Here is a 15,872-nt window from a genome sequence, read left to right on the forward strand (position 1 = left end):
CTCTGAAACACTTGGACTATCCTACGGGCAGAGAACTTGAAGCATCTGAAATTCATGAAGGGATGGGCAGTAGACTCTTCCTCCAGCAGTTCTGCGTGCTGGTTAAAGAGCCAGCTTGGCAGACAAACAGACCTGAGTTCAAATCCTAGCTCTGCGACTTCCTAGTTGTGGAAATTTAGGCAAGTTACTTAATTTTTCTTAACCTCAGTGTCTTTGTGGAGATAACCACTCTATTATTAACTTTCCCCAGAGTTATTGCAAGGATTACATGAAATCGTGTATCTAAAAGTGCTTAGAACAAGGCCTGCCACTCAGTTAAGTGCCTGGGAAATGGGAACTGTTATATCATCTTTGCTGTTGTCTTACAAATGCAGCAGGCACAGCAACCAGCAACCTCTTGAGCCCAATTATTTACCATCCCTGGGGGACTGAGCTTCCCTTTTTATCCCTTTGCCCTGGCAAGAGGTAAGAACCCAAGAATTCCAAACAGACCATTTATTTTCTAAGAATCAATATATTTTCTTCCTTTGAAATAAATACAAACCAGTTTGAAAGGTGGGGGAATCTATGGGGAAAAGGGAAGTGGGGACAGGCCCCAGTCTTTTTTAGTACCAAATGACTCTGGCGCGACCCGGAAACGCAGTTACAAATGAGAATAATTTAAATTCTCCGCTAATTACAGTATTTACAACAGCAGGGGAGGGGGTCACCTAGTGCCCCTCTTCCGGGCTGGACAGACATCAATCCCACTGCTAGGCTGGGCAGATGCCCGCTCACCTCACCACCTGCAGGGGGGCCTCAGGCCACTAGGCAGTTACAGATTCTCCTGGAACAAGCAAAGCAGGCAGAAGTGGTGGGCTGGCCTGTTTTATGCAGTGTCCTAACCTTGGCCCACCACCCTGCACTACAATGCTGTGAGGTCTCTGGAGCTTTCTGGCCAGTGGGACCTCCCCTCTCCTTGCGCAGAGCCACCATGGGCCCTTGGAGTGTTCTGTACAGTCCAGCTGCACTCAGGGCGGGAGGGACCTCCCCCACCCAGCTTCCCCTGAGACTGGCCCCAAGACCAGGAATGAGTCAGTGCAGAGGCCGGTGCCACTCCAGGACAGTGAGCAAAGGGGGGAGGAGAGAGGTGGCAGGGCACTGTAGGTTGGGCTGTGCTGGGCATTATCAGTCACTATCACTGGTCTCACTGCTCTGCTCGCCCTGCACCTTGCTGCGGTGCTGCAGAGCCCTGTGGTAGGCAATCTGCACTGACTTGCGGATGTTGGATTTGCGGCCCTCCAGCATCTTTTCCTTGTCGAGGTCCTGGTTCACGCCCAGAGGAACCAGCTTAGTTCTCGGCAGCCACTGCCTGTAGGACGAGGTGAGGATCACATAAGTCATCTCTGGGAAAGCAACAAGCATCAGCCTTCATCACACACTCATTCAAAAACACCTCCTGAGCACCCACTCTGAGCCAGGCTCTGTTGGGTAATGGGGTTACTGAGACTAAGAGAAACAGTCCCTGCCCTCTAGGAATGGCTCATAGTCTAGTGATGAAAAGAGCCCAGTCAACAGACCTACTACGGGGTAACCACAGGGTATTTCTGAGTGCAAAAAAGGCAGAGCCATGACCTAACCTGAAATAGGTACCCTGTCCCAGAGGCTCCTGGCAGACTTGACGGACATTAAATATCCTCTGCAGACAATGCACAAAATCACACTACGTACATGTGACAGAACAGAGATTCAGAGCGTGAATGTTTATGCTTGTTTTATCCCCATTTTGTCACCCTGAAGGCAGAGGTGGGAAAACTAAGTCTAGAAGCCACCTAAGTCTGGGTGGGGAGCATACTTGTCATAGTCACTAATGGCCCTTTGGCTTCTAGCTACAGCTGTTTGTCAGCTGCTGCCCACTCAGGCTCTCAGACTCATGGTCAACACAACCCTTTTGCTCAAAGATCTAAGTCCCTCCCCCTCTGATTTGTGATAGCCCAGTCTGTCTTGCTGGAATTTCCTGGCAGCCAGCCCCTATACCCAGAGTTGCATCTGTGGCTGTGAATCACACCAAATGCTCCCCTCCTTCCTTACCAGGTTCGCTTGTTGTCAAAGAAGAGGACGAGGTAGAGATGCTCTCGGGCTTCCTGGGTCATCTGCTCCCCAAGTTTCAGCACCTCCAGTGGGGGCACAGGGATGGGAACCCCATGGTGGAACATACCTTCCCGGGGCATCTTTGGATCAATTATCTGAGGGTGTAATAAGACCTTTGTTTGGTTCAGTCCCCTTCTTCTGCACGGCTTACTCTACCTAAGAACTGGGAGACTATCTCTGAAGTGGGGACAGAGAAAGGTTATTATGCCACAAGGCTGCAGTGCTGACCCTTGGCTTCTTCTAATGATGAACTATTTCAGACCCAAGGGTACAAAGGGAAGGAAAAGGGAGACATGGAACAACTAACCAGGAACCTCTTAAGTGTCTATCTGCCAAAGACCCTTGTTCTCTGCAGCTCAGCAGAGAGTAAGTAAAGTTTGCTAACTGTGTCTGCCATCTGGTGTTGGAAGACAAAGGGTATGATAAGAAAAGGGGAAGCCTACCAGAGCTGGGTATGATGGATATCCTCGGCATTTGGCCCACACCAGGTCCAGAGCATCCAGGGGCGAGTCTTCATCCTCTGACAGCCAGCCAGCTCCCCGTCCCAGACTCTTCCTTACCACTTCACAGGAATGGGAGAGAGGGGGCGGATCAGCAGCCAGGGGGCTGGCAAGGCCCTGACACTGGGCCCCCGGCATCCCTGGCCTTGGGTGAGGGTACTTACTGCTGTGGCCCACGCCGCGGCCAGTGCCCACGGAGTAGGCCTCGTTCTCAGTGCCTGAGGTATCTTCACTGCTATCTTCCGGGAACGTGCCCCGAGAGAAGGAGGGCTTGCCCCGGCCTTGTTTTGAGGGTGTTGTGCTATGGACAAGACAATAAGAACTGAGCTTAAAGCAGGGGAAGAGTGGGTAATGGCATGGTAGATGTCCTCTCTTTAAACTGGGCCCCAGGGTCTAAGAATTTTTGAAAGCTGAGGCCACTTGAAAAATTTCAAATCCAAATGCCCTCAGGGGGTTGGCAGTGATGTGATGGACATGGGCTGGATTTAGCAGTGGTGGTGATGAGTACACCCCGTCTAAAGGCAGCACTGGCTAGATTTGCCAGATCTGATTTTTAAAGAGAATATAGACACTAGGAATTTTATGTGGGAGTACTGGATTCATTTTTTTAAAAACACCATGCTGGCCAAACAAAGTATGTATGCAGGCCAAATCCAGGCCCCAAGGCATCAGCTTACACTCTCTGCTCTGTCAGCTTAACCCAGGATGGTTCCCACTATTCCATTATGGTGACATTCTTATATATGCTGTTTATTTTGCAGAGAACCTTGGGTCTGAGCCATCTTAATCTAGGCTGAGGTGGCTGGCACCCCACTTCTCATAGGGAAACATGGAAGGGCATCCTGGAGACAGGCCTTGATCTGGAGGGCTGGTACCTGGTTCGGTCTGAGGCAGCGCTGCTGCTGCTACTGCTGCTGGACTCAGAGTCGGAGCTGCTCCGGGGAAGGCTGCAGTCATTACGATATACCAAGAAACTCTTCTTCACTGGCTGATTTCCACCGCTGAAGCCATTGGCTGGTAAGTCTTGGTTGGCGGGAGGGGGAGGAGGGAAGGAATCGGTCAGGAAGATGTAGATCAGAGATGGCATGGGGGCAGGGGGGACTTGGAGCTTAACTTTCCCTTCTGTGCTGGAAAATTCCTCCAACTTTGGCCAACAGAGCCAGCTCTGGGCAGGGTCTGCCACAGTTGGCCATAGTCCTGCCCCACCCCTTGCACTTCCCTTGGCAGTTACTGGTCTTAAGACACAAATGGCTTAAAGGGCAGGAAATCCCCAAGGAGGGTGAGAAGAGAAAAGGTGAAGTGATACAATGGAGGGGATCCTGGATAGGAATCTAGCTGGGTCAGTGTTTCTGGACTTCAGTTTCCCCATCTGTAAAATGAGGGGACTGAATTAAAGGATCCCTAAGGGCCCTCCTAGCTCTGATATATTATAGGCAAATGAAGGGTAAGTGGGAGTTATGTTGGGGACGATGGCAGCTTAGCTCACTCTCTTGGGGAGGGGGGTGGCTGGGTGATGGTGAGGCTCACCCATTGGGGGGTCTTCTGTGGATTTATCACTGTCGCTGTCTGAGCTCGAACTGGGCCGGGGGCTCCTACCCCGCTTGCGCTGACGTAGGGAGCCCATGATGGGGAGCTGGGGGGGCCCCACAGGACTGCCTCCGTGGCTGGGGGTCATCTGGCTCTCCCGGTTTTTGGGGGGCCGGCCCGGCCTCTTGGGCGGTCCAGCCGTCTTCGGGTTCTTTTTGGAGAACAGAACTGAGGTTCTCCTGCCCACCTCATGTGCGGGGGTTGAGGACATGTTGGGACCCAGGCCTGGAGCAGAGAAAGAGAGAAGGAGAGTTGGTGAGGGGCCTGATGTGGGAAGGGTAGATGCCCAGGGTATGCCCTGGGTCTATAGGACCATTACTCCAGCTACAGTTGGGAGATGATCTGGGGGATATGGAATTGGGAACATTGTCTCTTATACAAATAGCCAGAGAGGCAGCTGAGAGGCCCCTGAATGGGGAATGAGGGAGAAAGTACAGCTAGCTGTGTAGGAGAAACCTCTGCCTGGGGATGGCAGGGGCTGAGTGTGTGCTGCAGAATCAAGTCTGGCTTGCTTTGGGGTCCACCTTGCTAGGGGGTTCAGACCTTTGCTTGTCTCCTGGCTGCTGCTCTCCTCGGCGGCACTGTCTGTCTGCCCGTCCTTGTCACAGGCTGCCGGGTGAGGTGTCAGGCTGCCCCGGCTCGTGGGGCCGTGCCGCTCAGGCCCATCCCTTCCAGTTTCCCGCTGGTGGGCAAGCTTTCGCCGCAGTGCCGTCATCTCTTTCTTGATCATCTTTGCACGCCGTGAACGGCCCACACTCTGCTTGCTGGCATTCACCTCATCCAGCCGCTCCAGCAACAACTTTAGCTGCTCTTCCACCGGCAGGTGCTTCTGGTTCTCCAGCAGGACCAGCCGCTCTTCCTCTGCTGCTAGGGGTGGACATGGGGAGGTGGGGAAAGGTCAGACTCAGGGCAGCCCTCTGGGCCCCCTGAACCTGGGCAGGCAGCAAGAACCCAGTCTTTTCCCCTTGGCTTCTCACCAGGAACAGCTGTATAACAGCAGCACCAAGATGTGGAATGGCGGGCACTGCTATCCATTCACCCAGTCTGGCTTCTTGGGGAGCATTCCTGGGGACAGCTTGCCACTGCTCAGCCTAGCTACTTCCTGCCTACACTGCCCGTTCCCAGTAGGGGGCTTTTGGAAAGCTGTTCGTCCCTGGCACTGGCCTCTATGTGTGTAGCATGACTTATCACCCACCATCTTCAGTGTGTTGTGGGGCTTCATCTCCAGGCAGGCTGTGGGGGATATGCATGCCCGTCTCAAAGTCAATGCCCATTTTTTCTGCCTGGCGCCGGGCCTGGCGGAGCACAGCGCCACCCTGTTCACGGAGCCGCACTGCTGCCCGGTAGAAGATGGTATCCTTGGCGTTATACTTGAGGCAGTTGCTGACGATAAGGTTGAAGTCCTCCTCAAAATCATCAAAGTTCAGGTAGCGGTAAGCCTCCAAGTTCTGCTTCATGGTGAAAAAGTCCATGGGCTTTTTGATGTGGTCTAGGTAGTCAGGTACCTGGGAGAGTAGGGTAGGTGTGGCTAAGTGGAGACACGCTCCTCATTCCCCCTGAACCCTTCTCCTAACACCCCCACCCCCTGAAATGCATCCAGCAACCTCCTCCCACCACAGTTAGAGGCAGGCATATAGCACAGGGGAAAGGAAAGCTGGATTCTAGTCTTGACTTTACCAGTCACAAGCTGTGTGACCATGGCAAGTCTCTTAACCTCTCTGGGCCTTCTTTTCCTTGCCTGGAAAATGGTGATGAAATTACAGTGAAATCTACTTCCTACAGCCATATGAGGCTTCAGTAAGAAAATGGCTACGGCAATCCTCTGGAAATAACACCATCTTGCATTCCTATAATTCTTTTTACTTATCATTAAGACTTATAAGGAGGCTACTGCCTCAGGCCTCTCATTTTATACCTTTTAGAGAGAAGAGTCTGCCAGTCAGGACCTAGGGCTTCAGAGCTGGTTCTTTAGGTGCTGAGCCTTCTAAAGTCTCCGTTCTAGGGTTCAGCACCCCGAAAGTGTCTTCCTGCCCTGGGATTATTCATTTGGCAGACTCAGTCCCTGCCTCTGGGGAAGGAGTGCAGATTGCCTCCCATTCTGGGCCCTTGGGGTATGACAGGGACAAGACAGAGTCCAGGTGATGCATGTGGCTCCAGTTCATCCTGGAGCCCCAGAGCCACCAGCCCCTCTCTTCATGGTCCCCTCCTAGTCCCTGGCCCAGACCTGCAGCAGGGGTCCAACTGGGAGAGGAACAGAAAGAAGGTGGAGTGAGGGGAAGGGATTCTTACTTCGTCCAATTCGGTTACCTCAGACAGAGGGACCGGCTCGCTGAAGATGTTGCCTGTGTCCTTTTCTTGGAGCTGCTCCAAGGTTTTGCGAAGGAGGATGAGGAAGGGGGTCAGCTGCATCTCCATGGCGATCTGCTGGACCTTGATCTGACACATATAAAGGCCTGATCAGCCAGGCCCGGACCAGTCCCTTGGCAGAGGTCTGAGGGGATGGTAGCAGCTGGTTTGGGACATTGCCTTCCTTCTCCCCGGCCCACAGCTGGGTGTACTCACTCAGGTCTACTTTATAAAAAGGCCCAACTACTCTGGCTGGCCTTTCCCTTCCTTAAGCTCCCAGTGCCAGCTACCTATATCACATAATCTAGGGTCCCTTTCATACTCTCCTGTGACATTCTGCTTGCAGTGAGCTTGAGAACACACTGGGCGCCAGGAAACCTGACTCCAGCATCAGCCCTGTTGCTTCCTGGCCAGGGGATACATGCTTTTCCTCGTCCCCGGACTGTTTTCTCTTCTGTAAGACAGAGTTGGCCCAGGAGCACTCACCGTCTCCCTTTTCAGTTTCTCCCGCTTGCGGATGAGCTCCACCAACAGCCGAGCTCGCTCCAGGTCGTGCCGGAGTCGCTGCCAGGACTTGAGCTGTTCTTTGAGGGCCCAGTTCTTATCCTCAGAATCTCTCTATAGAGGCAAAAAAGGGATTAGGAGATGATGAGGTAGCCAGAAGAAAGGCCAAAGGGGAGGAGAGCCCAGGAAGCCTGGGTCAAGGGTAGGTAAAGCTTAAGGAGGGAGCATAGTAGTTTATTGGCAGGCTTGCTAGCTAAAGTGGGAGTTCCTCAACCTATGTGCCCCCTAGGCCTGGCACAGAATCAGTGCTTGGTATATGCTTGTTGAATGAATGGATGAATGAACACATAGGAACAGTGCCCTTCTAACGAGCAGATAATCTATAAGGATTTCGTCCTGAGCCTGGTTTGAGGGCTAGCTTAAAGGAGGAAATAGCCTAAGTCCTTGGACACTGAAAGCTACAGTCACAAATCTCAGTCCTTGTGTCCCTGGCCCCAGTTCCCAGAGCCCACAGGGAATCTGACACGGTACCCCGACTTGGTCACAATTCCTCTGAGACTGTAGGTGTGTCTGTAGGCGACGTAGCAGCGGGACTCCATTTCGGGACTGCCGTTTTAGCGTCCAGTAGCTGTGTAACCTCTGCATGAACTGGCTCTTCCTTTGGATGGTCAAGCGGTTGGTGATTTTACTGAGCCTGGGAAGCAGGGAATAAAAGAGATAAACCCACTGAGCCATGCTTTTCTTAAGCAGAACAGGGGTCTCTGGCTAGTGAGAATTCCTGAATGGGGCTGAATCAGGAATAAGTCTATTGTCAAAAAGGCTGTGACACTTGGCTTAATGCAAAGAAGAGCAAATGGTACCAGACAGGAAGCCAAGCTCCCAGCATGAAGCCAGATCCCTAACCCTGTTCACTAAGTTGGGTGGGGGAGGGGTATCAGGGAGCTTGGCCCCTAAGACTGCTCTTGTCACGGCAGCCTGGAGTACTATTTGACCCTGGGATGCCCTGCTCAGATTGAGCCTTGGAAGGTTTTAGGATAAAGTACAATTGTAAAGCAGTAAACTATAGAAAATCAACCAGATAGCACAAGAGAGAGTTAAAAATAACTGATGATGGCAGCCCTCATCTGGATTCATTTGTGGCAGTGACCACTTTGCAACTCCTTGAGCGTTTCCTTCCCCCTTTTTCGTTCCATTTCTCCCTTCAGGGTCAGACCACTTCTGCCACTGTGGCTGGTAGCTACTCCATCCTCTTTCTTCCTAACTTAAACTAGACCATCAAAATGAAGGGCAGCTGAAAACACTTATTAGGTCTACGATAAAAGTTGACGTTTCTGGCTCCTGATGTAAAAGTCAGGTGACCTGCTCGAGCTAAATTCTTTTGGAATCTGGTGTGATTTTTTTTTTTTTTTTAAACTTCTTTGTAGCTCCTGGTAAGATAACCCACCCCTGTCACTCCACTTGGGCCTATCCATCTCTAGGAGGGCTTCTTCTTCCCTTACCAGCCTATATCCACTCCCCACATACCTGTGTGGTGGGATGCAAGGCACCGATACCACAGGTGCTGCTGCCCGCTTCTCTGCCAGGATCTTCCGTGCCTTCTTCATCTTGATTCGGGACTTGGCCTTGGCCTTCTTGACCTTCTCTGAGCTCCAACTCTTACCCTCATCCTCCTCCTCATCCTCATCCTCCTCACCCTCACTGTGGGACAGGGCAGGCAAGCGGCGTGCCGAACCTGGGGGCGTGTGGATGTCACAATAGGCCGTCTTGCGGACGCTGAAAGAGGTGCCGTTGGCACCCGTCTCCCGCACAGGCTCCATCTTCATGTAAAGGCCAGCCTGCTGGGCACATGTCACATGGAAGGCTGTGTAGCAGTTGGCCTTGTGGCACTGGATGCAGGCCCCTGAGCCCCGCTGTTTGCAAATATAGCAGGTCAGCTTCCAGCGAGCTGGCGGGATGTGCTCAATGCTGTCAATAGGCTCCAGGAAGACTGTGTTGGCGAAGCAGACTTCAGGGATCCACAGGGCACATACCACATGGGCCCAGCGCCCGTCATCTGTCTGCTTGAAGGCACCACCCTTGTTGGGGCACAGGGCACAGTCCACAGCGCGGGAGGGTGACTGTAGGCAGCGGCGGCACAGCCACTGGCCCTCAGGGATGTAGGGGACACCGTAGCACTCTTGGTGCACAGCCAGGTTGCACATGTCACAGAACAGGATGACATTGCTGTTCTGGCACTCCCCATCATTGCAGATACAGCACACAGCATCCTCGTCCACTAGTGCATTGGGGTCACCTTTATTGTGGCTTTCAAAGTAGGACTCCTTCTCCAGCCGGTCCATTAAGTACTCAAAGATCTCCTGTGGGATGGGACTCACACCCTCTGTCTTCCGCCGCTCGTTCATGATATCCAACCAGATGTAGTCCTCCTCGTCCATGTCATACTCTACTTCCTCGTCCAGCTCCTCTGCCGACTTCTCAATGTACCTGCAGTGCGCAGAGGCAGCTCAGCACCATATGGTTGAGATTTCCTTCCCTTAAAGACAATGGGCTACAATTGCTGGACACTTACTCAATGCCAGGCCTGTGCCTTTACTTATGCTGTCTCATTCCATCGTCATCTTAACCCCAGGTTTTGTAATTATTATGGTTTTGCATAAAAGGAAACCTAAGGTTTAGGGAGTTAGGAAGCTTGTGTACTAGCTACTACACCACCTCCTCTGACGTGCAGAGGTTCACTCAAACTCCTGAAGGGAGGAGGGTGGGACAGCTAGGACCTATTGCGTTGGTCTGGATGATGGTGCAAAGAGTCCGAAGGAAGGTCCTCACGTGTCACTTGCAAATTGTATATCATTTTTAGTACCAGCTGGCAGTGTCCTGAATGGAGATGCCATGGGTCTGCTGTCAGCTGGTGCAGCTCAGCGCTCCCTCAAACTCTAGGTATTGTGTTTGTTCTCTGGATAGCCTTGGAAGATAACAGAATAGCTAAGATTTACTGAGCATTTACTGTGAGCCAAGCATTGTACTGTTACACATTTATTCTCACCAGAGCCATAGCATTAATGTTCTTATTACCCTTATTTTGTGGATGAGGAAAATGAAGCTTTGAGAAGTTAATTAACTGCCCAACACAGATAGGTCATACAACCAGGAAGTGGCAGAGCTACAGTTCACACTCTACCCTACAGCACTCATTGGACCAGCAGGACTGGAGCTGAGGGCTGCTCCAGGTCTCTGGCATTACAGAGCAGACTCCCCATGCCCCCTGCTATGCTCTAGGTTGCCTGGACTCTGGTATTATAAAGCTACAGGGAGCTACAATGGAAAGAATGGGGCTTTGGCTTCTGACAAACATGGATTTAAATCCTGGCTCTGCCACTTTGTGACCTTCAAGTCATCACTGGTCTTTCCTGAACCTCAGTATTATTGAATGATAAGATAAAGATGCTACCATTTTCTCCCAAAGACACTTGTCAGGACTAAATGGAATTTAAAAAATGAATGCGCTAAATGAAGTGGCACAACATAGCGGGCCCTAAATGTTAGTTTCTGTTCCTCCCTTCCCCTCTCCACAAGGGAAATGGGGTTCTGGGTGCTAAGAGCAGGCCAGGTAAGCATAGACTCTGGAGCAATGCTCTGTACAATAGTAGGTAAATAAGGTGACCTCCCTGGGCCTCTGTTTCCTCATCTGCAAAGTGGTGATGCTAACCTGAACCTATTTCACACAGCTGTTGTGGGCATTAAATGAGTTAATACAGGTAAAGAACTTAGAACAGTACCTGGCATGATGCAAGTATTCAATAAACATTAGCTTTAGTATTAGCTTTTGTACAGCCCTGACCTATCTTGCCTTATATTCTAACTATTTATGTGTCTAACTCCTCCACTCTAGGCTAGAGGCAAGGATCATGTGTGATTCACTACACAGAAATAGGCACAGTGTTGTTCATTTCAAAGGCATTTTGGGGGTGGAATGGAGGAGAGAAACTAAAATACTGTCTCTATAGGAAGCAGTTTCTTCCTTTGCCCTTTACTTCTTCCCCAAAGTGACCACAATGTCCTCGTCCTCGAAAAAGGGTGTGGCTCAGAGCTTGTATGAACCATCCAGCCACTTCCAGGCCTTGGCACCTTTTCTCTGCCATGACACATGTGACATTACGCGATGGTGCATAACACACTCCCACAGTGTACCCAGATTACAGGCTGTGGCACAGATAGATAATGTAGGCTGCATGTCATGTATAATTCCTGGCACACCAGCCTACACTCCCCCCACTTTCCCCCTCAAGAAAGCGTATCAGATGTAAGCAAGAGAAAATGGTGTTCTCAGAGAAGTAACTTCAAATCTTCTCAAATTTATATATAAAAAATATCATTTACAAAACTTGGACAGTTCTGATAACAGTAGTAATAAATGATATGCAACATATCTCCCAGCTGATCGCAGTATACCTAGCTGAGCACTGCTCCCCTGGAGAACAGATTTGAACCCCAGGAAGAAAGAGTGAATCTGAGCAGAGGGAGGAAGAAATTGGGTGGAATGAATGGTCTGGATTGCCTATCAGAGCAGAGAGTGCTGAAGAGCCATTAGGAGGGAGGGCAGGCCCAGGCAGGGGTCTGTGTGTTGGGGGGTGGGCACAGCAGTGAGTGCTAACATAAAAGAGAAGCAGTGGAAAGCCAGAAGGGGGTGGAGCTGGGCTGGACAGATGAAAGAAAAGAAGAGAGGAAGAAGAGACTGGCTAACATATGAACAAGGGAGAGACCGAAGTGTCTTACTAGGCCTAATCACTTGAGTTCCCACAGGCTTGATTTTATTTATTTTTTTATATTTGTTTTTTTCCCTCCCAGACTTGATTTTAAAGAACTGAGACTGAGTATACCATCACATGGATTGCATTTTTGGTAAAAACTACCTTTCATATAAAAACCTTTACAAGTCCTTTTCAGAGATCAGGCCTTCTGATTAGTTGACACCAAACATTGCTCCTTAAACTTAGCCAAATGCCCTCTTTGTCTTGAATGCCAAGACTCAGAGAAGTTTTACACTTTGTTTTTGTACCATCCTTCAACTAAGGTTTCTGTATGTAGCTTCACCACCACACTGCCCCCATCCCTTCATTTTTTACCTTGTGTTAAAGGAATTTAGCTTTATGCCTGTGACTTTGTTAGGAGCCACCATGACTAATTTTGGAAGGAAATGGGATGCCAAGAAACAATTAAATGAAATAAATAAAAGGGCCAACAGAAGAGTACAAAACATAGGCAATGAAAATATTGCTTATACATGCCAAAGGATGGGTGACAGTAACAGAATAATGGGAAAATTACCTCTGCAGATTTACCAATTGCTTTCAGGACCTTATAAAATCAGTGTGCCTAGTCTTCTACCTCTACTTGGCAGAGGAATATTATACATGCTTTGCAGATGGGGTCATTAGAACACCAGAAGCTTTTCTCAAGGTTACACAGTGATGGAGTGGAGAGGGTCAGCAACCAGACACATGATGTTTTGATACAGTGGAAACAGTATAGCTTTGGAGTCAGAGTAACCTAGATTTGAATTCCAGTTCAAATCTACTAGCATGTGACTTTCGGTCCCCTTTCTGGACTGTGGGTTCCTCATCTGCGAAATGAGAACAATACCTGCCTGAATGAATTGTAAGAATAAAATAAGGGAGTGGCTATAAAGTACCCAGTGCAGGGCCTGGCATGTGGCAGTATATAGTAAGTACCACCATCATTAGCTGGGGCACTGTTCCTCTCACTGCCCTGGCAGGACCAGTGTGCTTCTGCTACCCTTTATCTCTGCCACTCTCCTCTCTGCTGCCTGTTACTTCTCCAGCTCCTGAGCCCTGCTTGACCAGTTTTCCAGAGTTGGGAGGTAGAGGTGGCCTTACCGGTAATAGGAAGTTGGCCGGGGCGGGGCATCAGGGGTGTCCTGCTCCAACTCCCGGTATACCACCTCTGGCAGCTTGGGAGTGGTGCTCACAGAAGCATTATGGTGGTGGTGATGGTTGGAGTCCTTGCGCTTCTCCTTGTTCTTATGCTTGCCTGACTTGGGAGTAGCAGCTGGTGTCTCAGTGTTCTCCTTGTTGCTGCCATTTTCAGGAGCCTCCTCAGGGGCCTCCTCATCCTCTGACACCACATCCAGGTTGTCAAAAATGCTGATGCGGTGGACACGGCCATGCAGGTCCACCTCCACCATGCGCTGGGCTTGTGCGTAGCTCATCACCTCACGGCCCGGTGACTGGGATACCTCTGAGGGGCTGGGCGACTGCTTGTTGGCTGGGCGTGATTGGCGCCCCTTCTTCTTGTGCTTGCGGAGTGGAGTATGCTGCGGGGGCGGTGGGTTGTCGTGGTCATAGTGATATAGGTGGTACTCGATACCACTGTAACTCTTGTAGACCTTGCGGCAGGTCTCCACGGGGCACTCATACGGTGGCTTAGTTGCCCGCAAGTTGTGGCAGAAAGTCTTCACGTCAAAGTCCACCCCCATGCTGTCACATCTAGAATGTACAGATTAGTTAGCATAGGCCTGGGGACAAGCTCTTGGCCATCCACTCTACTCTCTCCAGCCCTCCTTCTCCCCAACGGTCCTGGCCAGCCCACCTCTATAGTGACTCCAAATGCCATCACCTCCACACATGGCCACAGTCTGGGCCTCATCACCTCCTGCCTAGTCATCCTGCCCTATATCTCAACTCTTCTAGCCTAATCTCACATAATGTGACAAGAGTAGCAACAATCATGTCAATCTTTGGATTAAAAGCTTCCTGATGCTCCCCACTTATTTCAGGATAATATCCAAATTCCCTATGATGACATTCAAGGTACTCCTTTCATTGTCTGGCCCTAGTCCTCCTTTCCAGACTCTTCTCACTAGTTACAGTTGTGCTTCTGTCTACCCAGGGCAACGTGCCATTCCTGAATGTTATAACCTCTCATTCCTGCAAGATGATCTCTGTTTGAAATGGCTTCCACCTGATTGGTGAGCTCCTACTCATTCTTCAAAACCCAACTCAAATGTCACTTCTTGTTATGATTTGTCTTTCCCATGGGGAGCTATGTTTCTACAGCATTCCATTCTCATCATTCCATCATGGTGGCATGGCACTTAGCACACTGGAAGTTCTTTGTCTCCTCCCACTAGACGGTGCTATGCAGGGCAGACATCAGAGCCTACCCACCTCTATATATCCCCAGTACCTGGCATGTAGTGGACACTCAGTTTTTGGCAAATGAATGAAGAACTTGTTGAATGAATAGCTAAATGAGGGGATCACCAGATTTGGAGCTGACAGATGGATGAAGGCTAGTGTTAACCCATATAGAAGCTTGCTTGAATGGGTAGCCAAATATTTAATCCTGGGCACCAGCAGAAATCATTGCATTACAGAAAAAAGCAGTTCATTTCTGAGGTCTTTAGGGGAAGCCTATGCCCTGGCCCTGGCTCTGGAAGTGGTACCAGACTCTGGCCCTGGGAGTGATACCAGGTACTAAGGGTACAAACAGGAACATGACAATCTAGGCACACTCAGCTCCATGATGGTCCTCAGGGCCTTCCCTTCCTCCTCGCCAGTGTTCCTAGGTGAGTAGTGACAGCAGATGGCACCAGCCCCCAGGAAGCCCAGCTTGGTCAGAGACTGCCCCAATTTCTCCAGGCCTAGTTGAGTTCAACAATTCAGCTAGGGGGTTGGCACCATTTCAGGCAAAGCCAAACAGTGACCCCTCTTGGCCTCTCTCCAGCTACTTAGCTAAGCCAAGTGGGCTGCTCCAGCCTCTCTGTCAAAGCCCCTGACTTCTACGTTGGTAAAACTACTTCAACTTTTACTTCCTACCTGCAGCTGTGTCTTTAAACACAAACCAATCAGAGGAACACGCAAGCTCTTCTTTTTCAATGATGGGTCCCTGGTGTACGCTGCGGCTCTGTCGCCCTGGCTCCCAAAGTAGCACAGAGCCCCAGGCAGATGTCCCGCTGGGACTGGGCGGCAGAGGCACACGCGGTGGAGACAAGAACTCAGACTGGAAGCCCGTGAGGAAGGCACAGGGCCCACAGGGGTATGGCGGCAGAGCTCAGGGGGCTGGAGGAAGTAGGGGGCGGGGGCCGGAGCGATCAGGCCGGGCCCAGGCGGTGCCCGCAGCCCTCTCCCGGATGCGGCGACGTTTCCCTTTTGTCGAAGTGTAACATGTTAAACAAGGCTCCCCTCCTGCCATTGGCCCAGGCAGCCCTGGAGGATACTCTGTTGCCCTGGGACGCGGGCTGGGAGGTAATGCACTGTCAGTTCTCCCGGCTGGAGTAGCCCAAGGGGCAGCCGGGCCAGACAGCTCAGCGCACGCCCCACGAAAGTAGTCTAGTCCTTCCCCGCTGGCCACTCCCGCCCCGGTCCCAGGCCCGCACTCACCGGCCACCTCGAGTCCGGGCTCATCGCCGGGGGCGCCCGCCGGGGCTCCGACCCCACTTGGGGAGGCCGGCGGAGAAAGACGGGCCGGGGAGAGAGAGCCCCAACTCCGGAGACCGCAGATCTCGCCACCCCGGTCCCCTGCCGCCCCACGCTCTGGCCCCGGCTCCCCGGGATTCCCGCGCTGACCCCTGCCGCTCCCGGTCCCGCCGGCGCCCCGGTGTCTCAACTCCGTCGGCCGCCGCCCGTTTCGAAAACCCCTAGGTTGTCCGGCCTCGGGACCCGACACCGCCGGAACAATGGAGGCTCCCGGAGGCAGCGCGGGGACAGTGGCGGCGGAGACCGTGGCGGCAAAGGCAGTGGCAGCGGCGGCGGCAGCAGCGGCGGCGACGGCGTCTGCGCAGGGTAA

At 51.6% G+C, this 15,872-nt stretch overlaps 1 protein-coding gene across 15 annotated transcripts; it reads right to left on the reverse strand.

Moving 5' to 3' along the window:
- Positions 1-494: 494 nt before the first annotated feature.
- Positions 495-15,872, reverse strand: BRPF1 (bromodomain and PHD finger containing 1). Of its 15 annotated transcripts, none has more exons than XM_036079787.2 (14): positions 15,467-15,869; positions 12,962-13,570; positions 8,592-9,551; positions 7,599-7,761; positions 7,050-7,181; positions 6,507-6,653; positions 5,413-5,722; positions 4,761-5,084; positions 4,158-4,442; positions 3,506-3,653; positions 2,795-2,931; positions 2,574-2,692; positions 2,071-2,225; positions 495-1,351 (listed from the first exon to the last, which is right to left on the reverse strand). In XM_036079787.2, the coding sequence occupies exons 2-14, from the start codon at positions 13,558-13,560 to the stop codon at positions 1,168-1,170; spliced, it is 3,663 nt and encodes a 1,220-aa protein (XP_035935680.2). In that variant the 5' UTR covers positions 13,561-13,570; positions 15,467-15,869; the 3' UTR covers positions 495-1,167. The 15 variants fall into 15 exon arrangements, with proteins under 15 accessions (XP_035935680.2, XP_035935684.2, XP_035935683.2 ...); XM_036079791.2 differs by having other exon boundaries at positions 4,761-5,081; positions 6,525-6,653; positions 15,467-15,868; XM_036079790.2 differs by having other exon boundaries at positions 6,525-6,653; positions 15,467-15,868.

The sequence above is a fragment of the Halichoerus grypus genome, chromosome 1 (genome assembly GCF_964656455.1).
Source record: "Halichoerus grypus chromosome 1, mHalGry1.hap1.1, whole genome shotgun sequence".
Taxonomy (NCBI): Eukaryota; Metazoa; Chordata; class Mammalia; order Carnivora; family Phocidae; genus Halichoerus; species Halichoerus grypus.